Source organism: Chlamydomonas reinhardtii, chromosome 2 (genome assembly GCF_000002595.2).
Source record: "Chlamydomonas reinhardtii strain CC-503 cw92 mt+ chromosome 2, whole genome shotgun sequence".
Lineage (NCBI taxonomy): Eukaryota > Viridiplantae > Chlorophyta > Chlorophyceae > Chlamydomonadales > Chlamydomonadaceae > Chlamydomonas > Chlamydomonas reinhardtii.
In genome coordinates, this window is record NC_057005.1 from 4339837 (window position 1) to 4360679 (window position 20843).

Sequence of the window (20843 nt, forward strand, 5' to 3'; positions counted from 1 at the left end):
TGCTGAGCTGTTTTATAATACTGGGAGTTCAAACATTAGTATTATAGTCGCGTCATCGCTTTCGCCTTGACGAGTTTAAGCCGGCGGCTCAGTTTTATTCGCGCCCAGCTCGCGCTCGTCTTGGTTTTACCTCAAACTCTATTTTTCATCCTAAATATTTCATAAAAGCCGATAACCAGTCTAAAGAGGGAGCCGTGTTGCAAGCATGGGAGGCAAGAAGAAGGGTCCGCAACTCACGCATCTTTACGAGGCGTGCGACACCAATGACGTGGACGTACTTTTGGAGATGCTGAAGAAGGACGCGGCCGGTGTCGTCAAGGTGTGCCGGCAGTGGCGCGGGGGCGGGGCTGGTGGCGTCGAGGGGCGGGGACAAGCGCTTGTGCGGAGCGCTTGGGTACGCTCGGGCTGTTCCCCGTTGCTTTCAGAGGGGTATAAAGGAGGAGAGCGCTTGACGGCTGCCAGGGGTGCTGGGCGCATGCGGAGCCGGTGCCTGGGGTCACTCATTACCTCACGACGTGCCGCCTCCCTGTGCGTGCACCCTCACAGACCCTTAACTCGGACGGGTGGACGCCCCTTCACCAAGCGGCGTACGCGGGCGCAAGTGAGTCGTCATGGACGTCTGGGTCTTTTGTGTAGCCGCGCTACGCGCGATATTGCCTGCAAGGCGGGTCGGTGGCGCACACCTGCGCACTACCGGGAAAACACCACAGGGGAACATCCAGTCACCACCCTGCATCCTTGCACCGCCAACGCCAGCCGCTCATCCCAAGAAACCCAGCCCCGAAGCCCAACCATCACCGAACACTTTCAAACCTACACACACCTAGACACATCCTCGGAGCCTTTCCTCATCACGCTATCCTTATCCATTTTGCTTCAATGTCGATTGCCAAAAACAAACGCAGTCGACTGCGTGGAGGAGCTGATCAAGGCGGGCGCCGACGTGCGCGCGCCGTGCCGCCAGGGTGACACGCCCATCCACTACGCCGCCGCGCAGTCGCACCACGACGTCATCGAGGTGCTGGCCAAGGCGGGCTCGCCGCTGGAGCTCAAGGACAAGGTGGGGGCGGGCCACGGCGGGTCACGGCGGCGAGGCACTGAGGCGGAAGGGGGGCGGAAGGGGTGCGGAAGGGTGCGGGGTGGGGGGGGGGGTGCAGCCGGCAGTGCGGCCTGGCCCTGCCCCCGGAGTGTGCAGATCGCTTCGGGCGCGCGGTCGGCTGGTTGGCAGCGCAAACCGACGCCAGTGCTGGGGGCGGGCCCCTGTTAACCAGGGCCATATCCCTCGTCACCTCGGCCTGCTGTTCCCAGCACAATGCATCTCCAGTTATCCATACACGTGGCCACCACACCCACCAATCCGTAACACAAACACACACACACACCCCTGCTCACATGCCCGCGCCCGCTCCTGCAGGACGGCGAGACGCCATACGACGTGGCGGGCAGCCGCGCCACCAAGAAGCTCATCGAGCAGCTCATCGCCAAGCGGGAGGCGTCGGGCCAGGCGAGTGTGTGTGCGTGTGTGTGTGCGTGTGTGTGCGTGTGTGTGTGTGTGTGTGTGTGTGTGTGTGTGTGTGTGTGTGTGTGTCTGTATGGGTCATGCGGCGCGGGTGCTGTTGTGGGGGAATGGGCCGGCGTGCTGGCAGTGTGCGCCAGTGCTGGCAATGTGTGCCCATGCGGCGCGCACGGAATAGGGGACTCATCAATAACCGAACTACAACGAAAGCATGGTCCGTCGCTGGCAAAGCGGCGCAGCTACCGCCTTCACTGCCGGCGGCGAAGTGGGCCCTACCTGCCTGACTCGTGTCCACTCCAGCTCGCCTCGTCTGCACCTCCTCCGACCGGGTGCGGCCGTGCTCACACCCCACAGGACACCGGCAAGGGGCGGGCGGACGGCGAGTACGACAGCGAGGAGGACTGTGAGTGGCGGCGCGGGCGGGGAGGAGCGGGGCGGCGGGGCGGGGTACACGGTTTGGGCATTGAGTTGGGCTGGGGGCGTGGGCATGGCCAGCTGGCGGGGAGCATCTGCGGGGGCGGGGCGGGCGGGCTGACGGGCTTAGGGACTGCGTCCGAGCCAGTTGGAGGCCATGGGTGGCGCGGATTGATGGGGCGCGCGAGCGGCGGTCCGGAGGCATCAGCCGGCACGCCCATCAGTAGTTCAGTACCTCTGTACGGCGCGGGCCTGGCCGGCGGCTTGGCAGCCCGGCGCCACGGTGTGGGCGCCCCGCCGCCTTGGGGCACACCTAGCTGCGCGCCCTGTAGCCGACTGGCCTTGCCAGGCTCGCTGCGGCTGAGGTGGTAGTGGGAAGCAGTTTCCCGGTGTCATGTGGAGGCCCGGGGGGGCCGCTGTCAGGTGGCGGGGTTCCGCGCCGGGCCGCCATCAGCGGTGTGATACCATCAGCGGCTGACGACTTGATATGCAGCAACGACTCGGCTACGATGTACAGCCGCCGCTGCGCTACCTGGTCGCCAGCTGGCGCGCCCCACGTACATGCCTTATTGTGCTAAAGAGTGTAAGGAAGTGGGAAAAGCAGTATATTGTGGCGTGTGCGCGTCCGCTCACTCGTGCGCCGGCTCGTCATTTGCTACGCAGGGGAGGAGGTGGATGAGGACGCGCTGGCTGCTGAGGAGCTGGCGGCGTTGAAACTGGCGGAGCAGGCGGCAGCGGGCGGCGGCGAGGCGGGCGGCAAAGACAAGGCTGCCGGGAAGAAGGGCGGGAAGAAGAAATGAGGCATGCACCTGCCATTAGTGAGGTGTCAGTGAGAGGAGAGGACAGGAGAGGAGCAGGCAAGGGCTGTCAGGGGCTGTGGCGTAGGGGCTCGGCGGCTGGTCGTGAAACCTGAAGATGAGAGCCAGGCTCGTTAGTAGCTTGTTGCGGGGACGAGGCTGGAGAAAAGGGATGTGGCTTTCGCAGCCAGGGTTGATAACATCGAGTTGGCAGGGACATGAAGGAGAAGGTCGCGTGACAGACGTCGTCCCGAACCGCCGCGTTCGGCCCCCAGGACCCACGCTTGCGTGATGTTAGCCATGCCGCCCACCAGTCACCGAGCGGTGGGTAGGCAGGCGGTAACGCGGGCACGGTGGCGTGGGTCATCAAGGGGGGCACTCTAGGTATTAGGATTCTGAGACGGAAGGCTGCACGCATCCGCCTGATGCAGAAGGCGGCCGCAGAGCGGCTGGTGAACGGGGGGTGTAAACCAAGGCGGCAAGGGCGGTGCCAAGTCCGCCAGAAACGCTTGAGCCCCATCATGCTTGCCCCTGCCCCTGCTGTAACGGCAGGTCTAGGAGTTTGGGCCAGCACGCTGGGCTGGGGACTCGGGCCGCAATGCCCTGCCGGGCGGACACACGTGATGCTAACCCCGGACAGAGAGTAATTCCTCGAAGGAATAACCCCAAGCCAGCGGCTGGCCGGCGCATCATGCATTGCTGTGGACGTGCCATGTGTAACACAGCCATGCTGATGCCCGAGGCACGCATGTTGATGTTGTGAATTTGCGGCTCTATCCTGTATATACCGTACTATGAGCCTGAGACATCAGAGTTGCCATACAATTCAAGGCACTCAGCACAGCCAGCAGACGTAAGAGGTTGCCTGTCTATAATTGTCCCGGTCTAGTCTACGGTATTCTACCTCAGGCCGTGCAACGTCACTAACGTGTTGTCACCGCGTGACCCTTAACAGTCACACCGCTAGCCCTCTTCCATTGTGACGGTTGTCGCCTGTTCCAGGCGTAGACCAAACACATTGTTGCGTCGTGTCGGAACGCGAGTGCAGAGTACTAGAGACCCTCGGATGCCCCTCGTCTCGGATGCTCCCAATCGGCCGGACAATGACAGTGCGCTGGCAATTCCTTGATCCGTCTTGATCCGCCTCACTATACTCCACGGCCGCAGCGCCACCACGCTGCTGGGTGCCCTCGTCAAGAGCCACCCATCCACACACTCCTCCATACACCTCAACCCCCAACACATCCCAACTTCGGTAGACTTGCAAGCCGATGCTGCGCGGCATGCATTGCCGACACAGCCCTCTTGCCGCTGCCTCCCTGATGCAACAGCCAAGCGGCGCCCCCCATACAGACGTTCCCGCGTCTCCGCGTTTCTCTGTCTGCATTCCAATGACACACCCTGAAGTACTAGAAGACAACATATATATGGCGGCACGCTCGGTCACACATCAACAGGCGCCGCTTGACGCATGGTCCTTTATATACAGGCAATCATAATACTCATTACTAAGTCACCCCACATATGATCACACGGCGATACCGCCAACAATGGCAGTCCTGCTGCGGCCAAGCACGGCCATACACGTACGATGCGTTTGGTGTTTTACGCCACGACTCGTAATTATCATGACTCAACGCCGCACGGCTTGGGGCCCGCATGGCTGCTGCTGCCGGAACGCTCGTGTCACTGGCGTATCTGTGGGGATCCGGGTTCGTTCCCTGGGCCTCGCCCACGCGCCCTCAGCTATAATGTTTGTAAAACGAACCTCCAGCTAGTGCATTTTCACCACTTTCACACACATCTACTTTGTCTGTCCGAGCAACGACAGCGCCGGCTCTTGCGCATCATCACGCCCTCCGCCTCCGCCTCCGCTCTCCAGCCCGAGCCCCAGCAGCCTCAGCCACCGCCACGCCTGCCTTCTGCCTCCTTGCCAGCCACCGCTGCTGCAGCTCCTGCTGGAGTAACGCGCGGCGCTGCTTTGGACCGGGCGGCGCCGGCAGCGGCGGTGAGGCAGTCGGCAGGGGGCGCGGCGGCGCCGCCGCAGGCGGCGGCGCGGGCGAGGGATCCGCATCTTCCAACCGGTACACCGCAACCGCGTCCGTATTGTTGCCGCCGCAAGGGATGGGGCCGTCCGTCGTGACGTTCCAGAAGTATCCGGGCGGAGGCGCACAACTCGCCACCTGGCACGCCGCCGCCGGCAGCAGCCCCCAGGCCGGCACCAGCAGTCCCGCAACGCTCACGACGCCGCTGCTGGTGCCGTTGGCACTGGCAGCGCCGGCGCTGGTGCTGCCATTGCGCGCTGCCGTCACGTTGCTGCTGTTGGACGGCTGGAGGCCCAGGCAAACAATGGAAGCCCCACGCGCGCCGCCGAGGCCGCTGGTGTTGGCGGCGGGGAAGGCCGAGACGCCGATGAAAGGCCAGTAGGTCCAAGAGCCGAAGAAGAAAGAGCCCTTGGAGTGCGCCGAGCTGCCGCAGTTGGGGAGCGACAGCGAAGGAAAGGTGGATGGCGAGCTGCCAGTGATCAGGATGAGCTGCTCGGGGGTCTGGTAGAGCGCGCTGCGGTTGACGCAGGCCACGAGCGGCGGCGCTGTGTACGGCAGCGGCGGCGGCGAGGGAGGCAGCGGCGGCGGCCGCGGCGGCCGCGGCGGCGGCCGCGGGGCGGGTGGCGATGGGGGAGACGGCGGCACTGCGGCCGGGCTGGGAAGCTGGGGCGGCGGCTGCTCCCCCTCGGGCGGCGGCGGCGACGAATCTCCGCCTGCATCGAAGCACACAGCCACATCAATGCATGTTGGTCCCTCGCACACACCAACTAACCGCGCCCTGCCCAATCAAAGCTGCAAGCAACATCGCGCACGCGGCATGGGCGTATAAAGCCGCACCATGTCCCTCCCGCCCCCTGGCCCCGCATGCGCCGTGCGCACCTGTGTCGCCGTCCGGCGGCGGCGCGTCGCCGGGCTGCTCCGCCGGCTCCGGCGCGGGCGGGAAGGTCCACTTGGGCGCATTGGGGTCGCACTGCGCGTCCGGCGTCCACGTCACCTCCCGCTCGCCGTCCGCCCCGTTGCCTTGCTCCACCGTAGCCAGCAGCGGTGGCGCGCCCGCGCCACCGCCCTGCCCTCCCACACCTTCGCTGCTAGGCGTCGCGCCAGGGTCGGCGGAGGCGGGGCAGACGCTGAACAGCAGGGTGGGCCCCAGGGCGGGCCCGGTGACCTCGTAGTCATAGTCGACATCCAGGGCGGCGCAGGGCGCGGCCACGTTCATGGCGTCAAGCAGCGCGGTGCCCATGTTGGTGCGCAACAGGTTGTTGGACACCTGTGCGTGTGCGTATATGTGTGTGTGTGTGGGGGGGGGGAGTTTGGTATATTAATGCATGGGGGCGATCGGGTTAAAGAGTGATGCAGCGGCGGGCGTAAAGGGCGTAGGGTGCAGAGGTACGAGGGATTGACCGGGTGCGCAAGGGGGGTGGGTGGGTTGGAAGCGGCCGGCGGCCGCTGGCAGTGCGCCTGTGTGCCAGCAGCGGTGCGGCCTATCCGGACTGCACCCGCTACCGCCATCGCGGTACCGCCATCTCGCCACTACTCTTGCCCCGCTACTGCTACTGCTACTGCTACTGCTGCTGCTACTGCTACAAGTCCGACCGCACCCACCACGGGGTCCGACAGGTACGCCACCAGCGCGCCGCCGTCCTCCACCGCGCCGCACACCGTCATCTCGTGCCAGTGGGGGCTGCCTCCTCCTCCTGCCATTCCGCCCGCCGTCCCCTCCTCTCCATTGCCTCCCGAGTCAGCGCACGGCGGCGGCGGCGATGGCTGCACCGGCGGCGAGGAGCAGTAGAAGGGGTACAGCACGGAGGCGGGTGGCGTGACGCCGTCGCCATCCAGAGGCGGCGTGGCTAGGGCCATGGTGACCCCGTCAGCCAGGCGGTCGCAGGCCTCCCGTGGGAAGGGATCCATGGTCCGACCCAGGCGGATGTCGATGCGGAGTGTGACGCAGGTCCGGCAGCCGGTGGGGCCTTCAAGGACCGGCGGTTTTGGTTGCGAGGCGGGCGGGAGCTGGGGCGGAGGCGCGGCGGTGCCGAGGGCGAGGGCGAGGCTGGAGAGGGCGGACCGGGTGGCTGGGGAGGGCGGAGGTGCGGGAGGCGAGGGGCGGGGCGAGGGAGGCGAAGGCGGGGAGGGCGTGGGCGGGCGAGGCAAGGGAGGTGAAGGCGGGGAGGGTGGCGAGGGCGGAGCGGGGCTGGGAGGCCGTGGGGAGGGTGGGACGGGGCTGGGGGGCCGTGGGGAGGGCGGCAGCGGCATAGGGGGGCTGGGGGGCCGTGGGGAGGGCGGGGAGGGTGGGACGGGGCTGGGGGGCCGTGGAGAAGGCGGGGAGGGTGGGACGGGGCTGGGGGGCCGTGGAGAGGGCGGGGAGGGTGGGACGGGGCTGGGGGGCCGTGGGGAGGGCGGGGAGGGTGGGACGGGGCTGGGGGGCCGTGGGGAGGGCGGGGAGGGCGGAGCGGGACTGGGGGGCCGTGGGGAGGGCGGGGAGGGCGGAGCGGGGCTGGGGGGCCGCGGGGAGGGCGGGGAGGGCGGAGCGGGCGAAGGAGGGCGTGGGGAGGGCGGGGAGGGTGGCGAGGGCCGCGGCGAGGGCGGCAGAGGCGGAGCAGGTGGCCGCGGCGGCGGCGCAGGCGAGGGAGGGGGCGATGGCGGCGGCGGGTGAGGTAGCGGCGGGGTTGGCGACGGCGGAGGCGGCGCGGGGTTGCACTTCACACCAGCCAGATCCGTGTAGTGACACGAGGCGGCATCGGTAGACGCCGGGCACAGGTCCAGGCGCGGGGGCACCTCGACAGGCACGCCGTCGGCTCCGTCCCCGTCCGACGCGGAGGGGCATGTGACGTCAGTCAGAACGATGTCGCGCCAGCGGCCAGCCCAGTCAGAGGCGGGGAAGCGGTCCGGCCAGCTGGAGCCCCAGGCGGCGCCGCCGGCCGCGTAGCCCAGCTGGCGGCACGCCACCTCTGCGTCCGCGTCGTCCCAGCCCGTGGAGCAAATGGCGCCCCAGCTGCCGTCGCGGTATATCTGCAGGTATGTTACAGAGCACACATGTTTGTTTGAATGTGTGTGTGTGTATATGTTACAGAGCCCAAGGAGAGGAACACATGATTGTATGTATGCGCGTGTGTGTCTGCGTTCGCGTGCGTGTACGGGGTGGGCTGGTGCAAACCCACCAGCACACCGCATGCCCCCCCCCGCCCCCTCCCACCGCACCTACCTGCACAAAGCCTGTGCCGCCTGCGGTGGAGTCCGGCCAGCTGGTGGCGGCGCCGGGCTCCTGCACGTACAGCACCAGCCGCAGAGCGCCCTCGGGCGGCGGGCCTGTCGACACGGCGGTTGGTGGGGATGCGGGGCGTGTGAGGGGCGAGGGCGGAAGGGCAGGACGGAGGCAGGTTGGTGCGGGCGCCAAAAGGGCCGCTGCTGTTCCGCCTGCTGCCCCCCGCCGCCGCCGCAGTCCGGAGGGTGCGCCATCAGCGGGTTGCAGGCGGGCCGTGTAGGTAAGCGGCTGGCGGTAGCCATGGCAGCTCTGGCCCAGGTCCCCACTTGGAACAGATTACGACACTCGCCGTTCGCCACCGCACACTGAACACCTAGCCCTCCCCCAACCGTTCCCTGCTTCAGTTCCCGTAACCCCCTGCCCTCTTGCACCCAACCCAACCCAGTCCAAGCTCCCCCCATGAGATTTCTCTCGGGGCCCGGGCACATACCCCCCCCCCTGCCCCGTCCCGCCCTGCGTTATATAACACTCACTGGGGTCCAGGGGGCCGTGTATCTCGTCCGGGTCATTGAAGCACTCCACGGACAGGTCGCGATCATGACCTGATGCCGACAGCTGCACATCGCCCCTGTCCAAGCAACGGCGTCGCAGGGAACAGCGTGGTAGGACCAAGAGTGGTGATAAGATTTGAGGCTAAATTAGCAGCAGTGCGACAAAGGCCCTCGCCCAGGGCCTGCTCTGCTGGGCCAAAAGCTGCTTCACTCACCAGTAGCCGCCGCCGCTGCTTCCTCCGGCGCCGCCGCCCGCTGCGCTCGGGCCGCCCACGAAGGGACCGCTGCAGGCCCCTGGGAACACCACCCCCGGCAGGCCGCCAGGCATAGCGACGGAGGCGGCGGAGGGGCCACCGTCGGAGCCCACAGGCGCCAGCAGCGCCGCGGCGAAGTCATAGGCTCCGCGCATGCAGATGGGAGCCGCGTCGAACACCAGGCCTGCACCCAGGCCGTAGCGTTTGCTGCCGCGCTTGGACCTGTGAAATGTGTGGCGTGTGTGGCGTGATGTAGTGACACGGGAATGTTTGCGATACGCGTGGGCGTGTCAGCGCGTGACCATTCTTTGCTTGTGGGATGGTATGTGAGGGCGCGGACGAGTGACGACCAAGCTCTTGGTTAAAGCCAGCTTGAGGTGCGGTGAGTGAGGCCGGCACCAGCGAGAAGCCCATGTGAGTTGTGATGATTTGATATGACGGCAACGCACCTGCTGTACTGGAACCCCAGTGCGCTGCACACGGCTGCTGCACGCAGCTCGTTCACCACGCGAGCCGCCGTCTCGTTGGCCGCCGCCGCCGGCCGCCGCACCGCCGCCAGGCCGCCGCCGCGCAGGTCCGTCTCCAGGTGCTGTGTGGGCTGCATGGACAGAGTGCCGCTGTAGCCGCACCAGCTGAGCAGCACCACACCCGACTGCGGCGAGGGACCGCCCACCAGACGCAGCGAGCCGTGCGGCAGCGCTGAGGGGGGTGGAAGGAAGGAATGAGGGAGGGGGGACAGGAGTAATGGGGTTGTGGAGGGCCAAGGTGAGGCGGTGTAAGATGGTACTACCGTATGTGAGTTTCCAGCGGTTAGGCTCTGAGCAATCAGGATCGGAGGGAGAAACACCGGCCTCCCTGTCTGCCTGACGCATGTCCAGCACACCGCCTCGCCACCCACTTGTCTTGTAGAGGTCGGTGTGCTTCAACCAGTCCGGCACCTCCGGGTCAATCGCCACCGGCCCGCCGCCGCCAAGCGAGCCCGGCGGGGCCCCAAACTCTCCGCCGCCGCCGCCACTGCCGTCGCCGCCGCCAAAGTACTCCTCCCGCAGCTTCACCGCGCGCTCGGTCATGAGGCGGCCACGGAAGTTCGTGATCTTATCGCCAAAGCCCTCGCACTCGGGCGGCAGCACCACGTCGCGGCGGCGCGGCGGCCGCGGGCTGGGCGGCGGCGGCGAGGCGTCCTCGCCGGCCGGGAGCGGCGGGGCAGGCGGGGGAGGCGGCGGCGGGCAGCGCACGCCCGCGGCCTCCTTTGGCAGGCAGGCGGTGGCGCCGCGGCGCTGTGAGGCGCATTCCAACAATGTCACATTGGGGCCGGCGGGCGGCAGGGGCTGTTGGAGGTCCGGCGTGTCGAGCTGCTCGCCGTCCGGCGCGCCCAGAGTGGTGCGGGAGCCTGCACGAGGAGAGGACGGGCGAATGGCGACGGGGAAGCTCAGGCCTTGCATGCCTGGCTCAGTCATGACGCGTCCAACCTGACTGTGCTTGCGCGACAAAGGCGTCGGTGACAACATCCCCCGGACCAGCACCCGCAAATTCCCCTGAGTTTTGGTTTCTTCGAGATTGAAATAAACTACCCCCAAACACACACACACACACACACAACACACAAGGTGACAACTGGGGCAACATCGACAAACGCGGAGCTCGGTAACCGGCGTCGGTATTTTTTGGTAACTGCGCGCGCGTGTATGGCGGAATTTTGTTCCGTTTGATTCTTTGTTTAACACAACACACACACACAATACACACATATATACACACATACATATATACACACGCACGCACGTACACACACATGGCCACACGAATCATAAGCCCGGCTGCACCCTGCCCGGCCCTGGCATGCCCGCGAGCGCTTGGTCACAGCCGCACTCACAGTCCACGCCGTCTAGTCCGATGGGCACCTCGGGCGGGGCGGTGAGGCCGCGCAGAGCCGCCGCGCCCACCCACCCGAAGCCCAGCATTTTGCACACCACCGCCGCCTCCGTGGCGGTCCACCTGTGCGAGCGCGACGACGCCGTTAAGGAGGCAGTCGGCTCGCAATCGCAGTCACCGCCACAACAGCTGCCATGCGCATAGCATGTGACAGTCTGCTGTATGTCACGAGTGTGTGCCACCCGCCCGGTCTGGCGCCTCTTGCAAAAGCAGAAACCTCGCGCAGAAACCTGGCACCCCTCACACACGACACGCTGCTCGCAGGTGCCCTCGCGCCCACACTTCCACACTTCCATAATAATATATCCGAATTTCGCACCTGTCGTCGCACACGCTGACCCAGGCGCTGGTTGCCTCGCCGACACCAGGCGCGGGCGGCTGTGCGGTGAGGAAAACCTCCACACGCCCCTCGCCTGGCGCACTGATCTCCGCCAGGCGGACCTGGCCCTCTAAGCATGAGTAGCAACGGGAGAAGGGAGGTCAGGTGGAAGGCAGCAGGGCGTGGGTTTCAGGAGCTGGGGCGTGGGATGAGAGTGTGTGGGGGGGGGCGTGGAACGCGCACGCAGGAACGCGCGGACCGCTGAGGTGTGTATATGGATCCGGACACGGCACGGGAAGCGGCACGTAAGCACGTAGGCGAAGCAGGCCGTGTTGATTCAAGCAAGCATGCCAAGTGTGTGACATGGGTGGGAGGTCGGGTCAGGTGAGCGCACGCCACACGCACGCACCCTGAGGCAGCTGCGGCAGGGGAGGCGCGGTGGGCGGGTACCCTCGCGGCGACGGTAGCGGTGGTCGTGGAGCCGGTGGCCCAGGCGGCGGCAGCAGCGGCGCAGGTGGAGGTTTCGTTGTCGTCAATGGCTGGGCGTCGACCAACACTGTGCGATAAGGCGAGGATTTGGGTGAGAGAGAAGGTCAGCCACCAGCACATGCCCACTTCCCCCGGCTCCCTGACTAAAGCAGCGGTCGAGCTTCCCACCATCGCTATCCCATCAGGGCATCGCCTTACCGACAATAATGGAGTACATTGATACCAGTGCTATTAGTGCTTGCATTTTCGGGCCGCCGGGGCGCCCGAAACGCGCCCGAAGCGACGGCGTGGCGTTCTTCTGTAAAAAGCACAGCGAGCTATGCTCCTAAGAGCTTGACCTAAAATATGGAGCGCAACATGCTAGCCCGATGACGAAATGCCAGTATTATAGACACAGTGACAAGTCTTGCAAACGAGCGACAGCTGCCGAAGTGGAGCCTGGTAGCACGTCACGCACTTACAGTGTGCATGAGCTACGAGTATGTATTATATATGTAATATCAGCTTCATCGACCTCCAGCAGCTGTTACTGGGCAACCAGAACGATCGCGCAAATTACTCGACACGTAGGCCAATACCAAAACGCGGGAAAATTAGTGCGAGCACGGGCTTAAGTTACTCATAACCTCTTTTATACCCGTCAGCGCGCGGACATTGCAGCAAAAGACTTCCAAGTCGGGTTACGGCGGTTAAGTGCAAACGCCGCTCCCGGCCTTAACCGGGCAAAGTGCTGCTGCAGCCACGAGACGCGCTGTCTCCTGCTGCCCCGCCACTGCCTCCATGCCCTGTTCCACGCCCACCATTTCCGGCTGCATGCAAATTGTCAGCCGCATGGGCTGCACGCCTTGCCGACACACGGCGCAACTCTTCTCTCGTCCGATCCTGCCCAACCGTCCTTCGTCCACTTCGCTCTCGGTGAAACCGTTTCATGCATCGATTCGGCTCTGCAATGCTGCGGAACACTCCACCGCCTCCTTCCAGCTACCCGCATGCCCCTCTACCGTTGCTTGCTTTTCAATCACATGCGGCGCCCCGGCGACCTCCGCAGGCGGCTCATAGGTTGCGGTGGCGGCGGTGGCTGCGGCGGTAGTGGGCGCTGTTGAGGTTGACCAACCGCCGCCGCAGCGCCGCCAACGTGTAATTAAAGGCCAGGCCAGAGGGGCTGTGGTGCCGATACAAGAAGGCCCTGGAGAGGCGGGAAGCGTGTGAGAGGGCAAACGTCATTGGCTCGTTGCCCATCCACGTTGTCCGCCCCAAGCCAACCACGACCAGATGCTGCGGCATCCACGAGGGGGGACAGGGGAATCGTTTATCGCGCAAGGTGCACACAAGCCCTGCGTGCATGCATCTTCCTTCAGCATCCCACATGCCTAGTCCCCATCTACCCGACCTGCACCTTCTTCCCTATTTGCACGCCCAAACACGTGCAATTTCCGTCCCCACGCGGAGCTCGCCCGCCCGCCTCCTCGCCCCCTCCCGCTCGCCTCCTCACTCCCTGCCACCTAGGCACCCACCTGTGCCACCTGGCCAGCCCCGCCTGCAGCGCCGCCAGCTGGCCGGGCCCCACCGCGTCCAGCAGCTGCGGCAGGCGGTGCAGCTGCGACCGCGGCAGCACCACCGCGAACTCGTCGTAGGGCACCACGTCCCACAGCGGCTGCAGGGCAGGGGCGGCAGGTGTCTAGTAACGCAGGGGCGGGCGGGGCGGGAGGTATGCAGCGGCGCGACGGGTCGTGGTGTATGGCGTGGCGCGGTGACGGGGTAGGTTGTGGCGTGTACAGTGCACCGGATGCGACCATGCAAGGCGCTCCACCCCAGACCCCAGTCCAGACCCTAGCAGTCCGTACCCCTAACCCCAGCCCGCCCGCCCCAGCCCTGCAGCCCCCACTCCCCCGCAGCCCCCCACCTGGTAGACCTGGTCCTGCACCACCACCGGCACGCAGCCACACGCCACGGCCTCCAGCAGCCGTACGCCCCAGCCCCAGCCGCTGGGCGCCAGGCAGAAGCGCGAGGACGCCATGAGCGTCTGGCTGTGGCGGCCTGCAGGGTTGAGCGGGTTGATTGAGCGTGCAGGGAGGGAGGGGGAGGAGGAGGGGCTGTAGGTACCAGCCCAAAGTAAAAGCGAAGCCAGGGGGAGGGGAAGGCCGGGGCGGGATGGAATTGAGGAGGTTGTCTCAGTTCAGAAAGGAAACGTGAGACGGGGGCGGTGCAGTGCTCGTATCTTGTAGATGCTCTCAGGCACCCGGCATCTACACATGCGTAGATGACCCTGACCGCGGCATCTACACTTAAGCCCCCAAGCCCCCCAAAACGTCTACGCTTCCCCCATTTTTGCGCCAAAACCGGCCAAAACCGTCTACACTGCGTAGATGCGTGGCACCAAAACCCAAAAATTTTTCTCCGCCTTCGGCGGAATTTGGGCAGATTTCTACAGTGTAGATGGAAGATACGAGCACTGGGGCGGTGTTTGGGTCGCTCGACAAGTTTAAGATGTATGAGAGAGTCGGGTCCAAACCCGTGCAAAACAGTGCAGTGTAGAGTAGTGGCCAGCAGTGAGCATGAATGCCTCCGTATGCCACCTGGCCGCTCACCCGCGATGGAGAGAACAAAGTCGGGCCGGTTCCAGGCCCGGAAGTCGTCTGATGCCTCGGCCGCGCCGGCGTCGCCCACGCTGCCTCCAGCGGCGCCATCCTTGCCACCTCCGCCACCACCACCGCCACCACCACCACCACCGCCACCGCCGCCGCCGCCGGCGGCCATGCGCATGACGGCCTGCCGTACACCCTGACTGTAGTACAGCTGCTCAGGCCTGCATGCGTAAAGCACGCCGTGCGGTGGATGTGTCAGGTACATGCACACGTGCACATGCAGCTCCACTCCCTGCTCTACAGGGCTCGCGTGCCCGCTAGTTAAGTGCCCCAACTAAGCGCCAACGCCAACGCTGTAGCACATGCACAACGCACCTGATGCCGCCTGAGAAGAACAGCGTGATGTTGCGCTCCGGCAGCTCCCCAGGAGGCGGAGTAGTGCTGCGACTGCCGGCCAGCAGCCGCCCGCCCTTGATGCCACCACCGCCACTGCTACTGCCACTGCCACTACTGCTGCTACTGCTGCTGCTGCTGCTTCCGCCATTCCTAGCGCCACGGCCGGCAGCAGTGCCACCGCCCGCCGCTCCGCCAGGAGAGACGCCCGCTTCCGTTCCGTCCCCAGCAGCCGTGTGCGGGGCGGGGTGGTTGAAGGCGTCGTGCCGGGGCCCGTACACCGCGTCCGAGTACGGCATGACCCATTCCGGCACCACCGCCGGCGCCAAGACGTCCTTTTCCGGCCTGTCAAGGATGCGTCGGGCGCGGGCATGGTGGGAAAGAGCGGGAAAGGGTGGGCGTGCGTGGGGATGGGCCCATGTGCATGTGTATGGTGCGCACGGGGCGACTTGTGACCGTGTGAAGAGGCCTGCGACCGCAAGTGTGCAGCCGCCTAGCTAGCCTGGCAGCCTACAGGTGCAAGGAAGCGGGCCTGCCCGGGCCGCACCTGTAACAGGGTGCGTACTCAGCTTGGACGTCGGCGTGGGTGTTGGGCTGGAAGCCCTTGGCCACCGGCACTTTCTCCCTCTGCGCACACGCACGCACGCCCGTTTTTAGTGATTGTGTCGCCATTCAGCAAGGAAGAAGGTCATCTGGTAACTGTGGACGTGACACTAGGGAGGCATGTGCAGACGACGCACCACGCACGACCCCTCTCAAAACCTCCCTCGCTCTTGCTCCCTCCCTCAACACCTCAACCGAGTAAGAGCGCCTTGTGTGTACGTACCTGCAGCGCACTCTGCAAGTGCCCCCGCAGCACGTTCCGCCAGCTGCTGTCGCCCAGCACTGACAGGATGTGGAAGGGCGGCACGCGCGGCGCCTGGCCGAAGTGCGTGACCTGCAACGCAAGCGGGCAGCGGGCAGGTGTTGATGACGGCTGATGACGGCCACACTCCCATCTTGCTTGCAGCTCGGCGCCCCTGTTACCCGTGTACACCAATCAACCCACCATGATTGGGGTGCGCAGGTCAGGTTCCAGCTCTTGCCAGTCGCACACGCCACGATCGTTGGAGGCCCTGACGGAATGCATGATGGCCAGCATGCAGTGGGGTTGTCAGATACGGTGGCAGGATGGAAACTCAGGGTGCCGGTTACGGTAGTGAAAGCAGGGTTGGTCAAGGAAGGTAGCTCTGGTGGCAGGTAGGGCTGTGGCTACACGGGCCCGATCGACATGGTTGCAAGTAAGGCCCATGTCCCGCCCATAGATTGGTCGATGATGGGCAAAAGTCTGTCGGCCCCACGCATGCACCGGACCCCCGGCCCCTGGCCCCAGGCGCCTGGCCCTTGGCCCCTGGCCCCTGGCCCCCTGCCCAGTGCCCGCTGCCCCCTCGCACTCCCCCCTGCCCGCTCTGCTTCTCCTGCCCACTGACCAGAACACGTGGTTGCGTCCGCCGCCCATGGCATCCCAGAAGGGGTACGCCGCCTTCAGGTGCGCAATGACGTGCCGGAGGACCGCCGCGGGCGACGCCACGTTGCCTGCAGCCAATGCATGCATGCACGCCGCACGCCGCCACACACAGCAGGTTACACGCAGGGTTGCGAGGACAATGCACGCACACACACACACACACACACACGCACACACGCACAAACACACAAACACACACGTACCCGAGTACCAGATGGACCATGTGGGCACAACGAACAGGTTGGCCTCCCAGGGGTTTTGCGTCAGCACCGCCTCCGCCGCCAGCAGGCCGCCACTACTGCTACTGCTGCTGCTGCTACTGCTGCTATCGCTGCTACTGCCTGCGGGGCGGTGTTCGTTTGTGTCTGCCATCCTGCGAGCCCGGTGATGGCTGTGCCCGTCCTGATGACCAGCAGCGCGGCGGTGGTGGTGTCCATGTGCGTGGCGGCCGTGTGTGCGGGGTGGAGAAGTCCCACTAAACTCTTGCTGCTGCCTCGGCTTGCGCTTGGGCGGACGGCTCTGCCCCTCCACCTTCTCCTTGCCCTCATCCCCCGGCCACCTCGGATGCGCTGTTACGGCCTCCGCCCCTTTCCCCTTCTCTTTCCTCTGGTCTGCAGCCCTGGTCTGCACTTCTGTGTGTGCGGGGCTCGCCGCTGCTTGTGAGGTCGATGAAGACAGTAAGGCCTTGGCTGCTGATGAAAGGTCGCGGGGCTTGACGGCGGCGGTTGCCGCCGCCGCAAAGAGCTCCTGGAGGAACAGTTCCTGCAGCGCAACCGGTGAGACATGGATGCATGTGGCGTGTGCATGGGCGGGACGGCGTGTGCGTGTGTGTGGTTACAAGGGAGTGTGCATCAACCAATGATATATAAGCAAGAGGAGTCACAGCCATACATCGATCAATGCGCGCGCGGCTGCAAGAGAGTCACAAGTTTCGCTGTGTCCAGTTTGCGCCCACGCACCTCTCCACGGTACATGCCGTCTCGCGTTGTGCTGCAGGTGACATGCAGAGTGGCGGACGTGCATCAGCCTCTCAAGGTCACACGCGCGAGCAACCCGCATCCGCGTACCCCAGTAGGGCCACGCACATACCAGGACTGCAACATACCCACCCACCCAGAGCTCCGTACCCCCTATCTACCAAATCATTGTACGGCGGCATCATGGCTACATGCGGCGCAGCTGTACGGCGCAAGAACTGCTCACTCTCCGTCGTTGGTGACGCGGTGCACAACCTCTTGCGGCAAGCTGTAGACGTAGATGCGGGGACCAGCCACGGACGGCAGCCAGCCTGCAGGGGGCGCAAGAGAGGTATGATCGAGAATGAGCCGCTTCGACTGTCACCCTCGCCGCGCGCCGCGCGCAGCGCGCCTGGTTAGTCCACGTGGTCGGTTGTGTGCGTGAGACCTGCATGCACCAACCACCGGCACGCCGCCCACCGCCATCCCCTCCAGCCGTAGTCATATCCCCCAGCAGCCCCCCAGCACGCCAGCACCCCAGCACCCCAGCACCCCAGCCCCACGCTCAGCACCGCCCCAATGCCCTCGCGCACCTTCGCTGCTGTTCCATCGCTCGGTGTTTGTGCAGGCTAGGCCCCAACGACCAGGGGGGCAGTGGCAGAAGCCCTGTGAATGCAATCATCATAAGCGGGGTGGTGATGCATACCTACCTGTCACCTTACGGATGAGCTGCGGGCCGCTAATCAGCAGCCTGCCCCGAGCAAGACAGTGGGCACGTGCGTGAGCCCCCCCCCCCAGCATGCAAACAAACACCGCACCCGACACCGCACCCACACCGCACCCGACACACGCGCACCGCAGCCGCACCTGGATGCAGGTACCACCATTGCACGATCCGTAGCAGTCCTCCTGAACGGCCAGGTCGCAGGCCGTGCCGGTGTAGGAGGCGGCGCAGATGCAACGGCCGCCCGTGGCCACACCGTCCGCGCCTAGCTCCGCCCCCAGCGTGGCTCTGTCGCCGGCCTCACGCCCGGCAGCTGCCTTCAGGGGCTGCTCCGCAGCGCATATGCCCCGCTCGTGACACCTGTGTGCGTCCACGACAAGTAGCAAATCACCCTCTTTAACTCATCACGCTGCAGTCAGTTGCAGTTATGGCCATACCGTACGGTACCGTAACCCGCACAGGTTTCTTCGCGGCGTCGCGCAATGATCGCGTTGCGCATTTCAGGCTTTCAACGCCGCTTCCCCATCCCCATCGCCCCCGCGGTGCTTGCTTGCTTGCGCACGTCACCCACCTCTGCGGGCATGCGCTGAGCGGCAGCTGGTACAGTCCGTTGGGAAGCAGGTGGCTGCGCGGGGGCGCCGTGCGATTCATGGCCGCCCGCCCCAGCAGCGGCTGGCCCCAGTACCTGAAGGCAGGTACATGTATGCGCGCGCGCGTGTTGGGGGCTAGCAGACAAACAGCGCGTGCGTGGGGTCGCAAGCATGGGGCGGGTGCAAATAATAAGCCGGATCGCCGGCCGGAAGCGGTGCACGCACGTGCACGTACGACTGCGCGGGCCCTGCGTGCTGACCAGGACTGTGCGTGCATGCTGGATAACTACATGAAGGTTTGGGTGGGGTGACGTGACCAGCGCGTGCAGCTGCGAGCCTTCACTGTCGTACGTGTTGGGCCGCCAGCACTCACCAGGCAAGCGAGGGGTGTGCGAAGCCTTCAGGTGGCACGTCTGACGTCTGCTCCTCCTCCGCAGCCCCCTCGATTTCAAAGCATGCCACGGCGGGGCCGCCTTGCAGCGCCGGGTACAGGCACTCGCCCCTGAGCTCGGGCGGGCAGCCGATCTGTTGTGTGTGATGCAAGCAAGTAGGCCGCAAATGAAAAAGCACGTTTGTTGGGTTGGTGCACATCAGTCTAGATACGGTACGACAGGTGGTGACGGGCGCTCATGACGGCGGCAGGCGTCAGTGGGACACCAGGGGAGAGGCAGTGCATAGGCAATTGGGCATTCGTTTGGATGCAAGCGGTGGCCCCACGGAAAACAAGGCTATCGTAACCCACCCCCTATGCCCTCTATACCCGCCTCGCCCGGCCGCCCCCGGCTGTAAGTGTGCAGCCCCGCGCCCCGCGCCCCCCGCACCCAGCAACATCAACACAATCAACTGTGTCTGCTGCGGTATTAGCCTTTAATCGCTAGCGGGGGGCGCGGGGCTGCGCAATTGCAGCCGGGGCGGCCGGGGGATGCGCAGGGGGCTCTGAGGGCTGGTCAAGCATCCACATGCGCGAGCGCACCCGTGCAAGCTGCCGGAAGCAGTTGCAGTTCTTGAGTGACCTACAGCGAAGGAAGAGGTGCACGCACACACACACTCACACACACACACACACACACACACACACACACACACACAGCACAAATACCGTATACACACGAATGAACGCAACTTTACGGTCCGACTGCCTCGCAAGTCTCGGCACATAACAGTTTCATCCCCGCAAGACGCATGCAGAAGCAGCAGGCAACCCAAGACTCAGCTGCCAGCGCTTGCAGCTAGCGCAAGATGACGCACCAGGTCCCGTACAGGGGTCGAGAGCCAGTGACCGCTGCCGCTGTCGTGTGGCACGCAGGTAGAAGTCGGCGCTCGCAAGCCTGGCCTAAGCATTGTAGGAAGCAGGGCAAGTGTGTGGATGGAGGTGCGCGGACCCTACGGTTACGTGTGGGTATTGCTGTGTTACCCCGCCCGGCACGCCGCTGCGCCCCACTAAGCCTCACAAGTTCCCAACAACTACAACGGTTCTGCCACCAGGCCCCAATCTATGTAGCACACGCCTTTGCCTTCCCCCACAGGACCGTGCGACAATGCGTGGCATTGCGACCGGTGGTGCATGCATTACTCACCGGTGAGCCCGAACGGGCACTCACAGCGCCCCGTCGCGCCATTGCAGTTGCCACGCGCCGTACAGTCTGAATGACAGTCGTTATTTAAGAGCTGCTTGTTGAACGGCGACGCGTGCAGCTGCGCGTCCGACCCATTCCCGCAAGCCAGCGCGACTAGGACCACCATTGCAGCACGATGCCACAGAAGCTTCATAACGAGTGGTTTGCGTGAGACGCCGCCAGCGGGACTTCACTCCAGTTGTCGCGCACTCGACTCTTCAGTCAGACTCGTGTGTCTCATCATAAAACGTAGCTATTATGAACCGATAGTCAAATTCTAACCCGAACCTATTCAACAAGCCGACAGTATGAAACTCGCATGATGAAAAACCCTCCAATTCCTTCCACAGGTCATCCTTTCGCTGAAGCAGCAGCGTCCCCGCGTGACTTCGCCCTGAACCTACGAGTATGCACTAAAGCGCTTTATTGCTTTTATCTTGGAATGCAATCTGGAGCTGCCTCCCAGTCATGCACAAGGCTGCTCCACACCGCCGGGCCGCGTCGTGGCACGAGCGGCGACTGGAGGTCGAGGGGAGGCTCGGACATAACCAGCGGATAAGTCACCCCTGAAGGCACGGGAGGGGTTGAGGTGATTTCCTCTCCAAGGAGTAGTGGGCTCGAGAGACGTGAATTCACGCAGCAAATGAAGGGGTGCACCTGGGGAGGGGTGCACCGGGCCCCACGGGTGCGCATACGTGCCTCTGCTGCAGCGGTGCTAGCTGCAACCTGGCCGGGTGTGTGGTATCAGCCGTCTCAGCACCCTGGGCTGCAGTGACGCCCATCCGGCAAATCAACACAGTTCGTCAGGGCTGGGCTGAGGCGAGCTTTGCAACAAGTCCCGTAAATGCCGTTGCCTGGGCGGGGCCATACAGAGCCATGCACGGTAATGCAGCTTCCTGTTGTTGTTGGTTACAAGGTGGTGTGCACGAGCATGCGTGCTATCCTGTCCCCGTAAG

At 64.8% G+C, this 20843-nt stretch overlaps 3 protein-coding genes across 3 annotated transcripts; 1 reads left to right on the plus strand and 2 right to left on the minus strand.

Annotated features, from left to right (window-relative positions):
- Nucleotides 1–20: 20 nt before the first annotated feature.
- CHLRE_02g099300v5 (uncharacterized protein) lies at nucleotides 21–3208 on the plus strand. Its single transcript, XM_043059684.1, has 6 exons — nucleotides 21–319; nucleotides 547–601; nucleotides 906–1060; nucleotides 1415–1504; nucleotides 1871–1919; nucleotides 2594–3208. The coding sequence occupies exons 1-6, from the start codon at nucleotides 206–208 to the stop codon at nucleotides 2728–2730; spliced, it is 600 nt and encodes a 199-aa protein (XP_042927318.1). The 5' UTR covers nucleotides 21–205; the 3' UTR covers nucleotides 2731–3208.
- Nucleotides 3209–3374: 166 nt separating this feature from the next.
- Nucleotides 3375–11890, minus strand: CHLRE_02g099350v5 (uncharacterized protein). The gene is made up of 13 exons (XM_043059685.1): nucleotides 11715–11890; nucleotides 11437–11583; nucleotides 11028–11157; nucleotides 10650–10771; nucleotides 9675–10166; nucleotides 9226–9475; nucleotides 8738–8998; nucleotides 8505–8599; nucleotides 7972–8075; nucleotides 7255–7778; nucleotides 6375–6960; nucleotides 5652–6039; nucleotides 3375–5485 (listed from the first exon to the last, which is right to left on the minus strand). Exons 1-13 carry the CDS (start codon nucleotides 11758–11760, stop codon nucleotides 4578–4580), a joined length of 4053 nt encoding a protein of 1350 aa, XP_042927319.1. The 5' UTR covers nucleotides 11761–11890; the 3' UTR covers nucleotides 3375–4577.
- A 71-nt stretch (nucleotides 11891–11961) lies between these two features.
- CHLRE_02g099400v5 (uncharacterized protein) lies at nucleotides 11962–20280 on the minus strand. The gene is made up of 19 exons (XM_043059686.1): nucleotides 19849–20280; nucleotides 19520–19604; nucleotides 19245–19284; nucleotides 18645–18796; nucleotides 18253–18366; nucleotides 17825–18041; nucleotides 17551–17623; nucleotides 17205–17289; nucleotides 16961–16991; nucleotides 16205–16763; nucleotides 15964–16069; nucleotides 15543–15609; nucleotides 15321–15431; nucleotides 15042–15121; nucleotides 14477–14839; nucleotides 14105–14322; nucleotides 13420–13553; nucleotides 13031–13170; nucleotides 11962–12702 (listed from the first exon to the last, which is right to left on the minus strand). Exons 1-19 carry the CDS (start codon nucleotides 20039–20041, stop codon nucleotides 12570–12572), a joined length of 2901 nt encoding a protein of 966 aa, XP_042927320.1. The 5' UTR covers nucleotides 20042–20280; the 3' UTR covers nucleotides 11962–12569.
- Nucleotides 20281–20843: the final 563 nt, after the last annotated feature.

What these genes read in the sequence shown, in the direction of transcription:
- CHLRE_02g099300v5 (XM_043059684.1), top strand. Translation starts at nt 206, where the DNA reads ATGGGAGGCAAGAAGAAGGGTCCGCAACTCACGCATCTTTACGAGGCG. An exon ending in AGCGGCGTACGCGGGCGCAA is followed by an intron (nt 602 to 905) that starts GTGAGTCGTCAT and finishes AAACAAACGCAG; the next exon opens with TCGACTGCGTGGAGGAGCTG. An exon ending in CGCTGGAGCTCAAGGACAAG is followed by an intron (nt 1,061 to 1,414) that starts GTGGGGGCGGGC and finishes CCGCTCCTGCAG; the next exon opens with GACGGCGAGACGCCATACGA.
- CHLRE_02g099350v5 (XM_043059685.1), bottom strand. Translation starts at nt 11,760, where the DNA reads ATGCAAGCACTAATAGCACTGGTATCAATGTACTCCATTATTGTCG. An exon ending in CACCGACCTCTACAAGACAA is followed by an intron (nt 9,476 to 9,674) that starts GTGGGTGGCGAG and finishes CACCCCCCTCAG; the next exon opens with CGCTGCCGCACGGCTCGCTG. An exon ending in CGGCCCCCCAGCCCCGCTCC is followed by an intron (nt 6,961 to 7,254) that starts GCCCTCCCCGCC and finishes ACGGCCTCCCAG; the next exon opens with CCCCGCTCCGCCCTCGCCAC.
- CHLRE_02g099400v5 (XM_043059686.1), bottom strand. Translation starts at nt 20,041, where the DNA reads ATGAAGCTTCTGTGGCATCGTGCTGCAATGGTGGTCCTAGTCGCGCTG. An exon ending in ATGGTCCATCTGGTACTCGG is followed by an intron (nt 16,070 to 16,204) that starts GTACGTGTGTGT and finishes CATTGGCTGCAG; the next exon opens with GCAACGTGGCGTCGCCCGCG. An exon ending in TGCAGGACCAGGTCTACCAG is followed by an intron (nt 13,171 to 13,419) that starts GTGGGGGGCTGC and finishes CCTGCCCTGCAG; the next exon opens with CCGCTGTGGGACGTGGTGCC.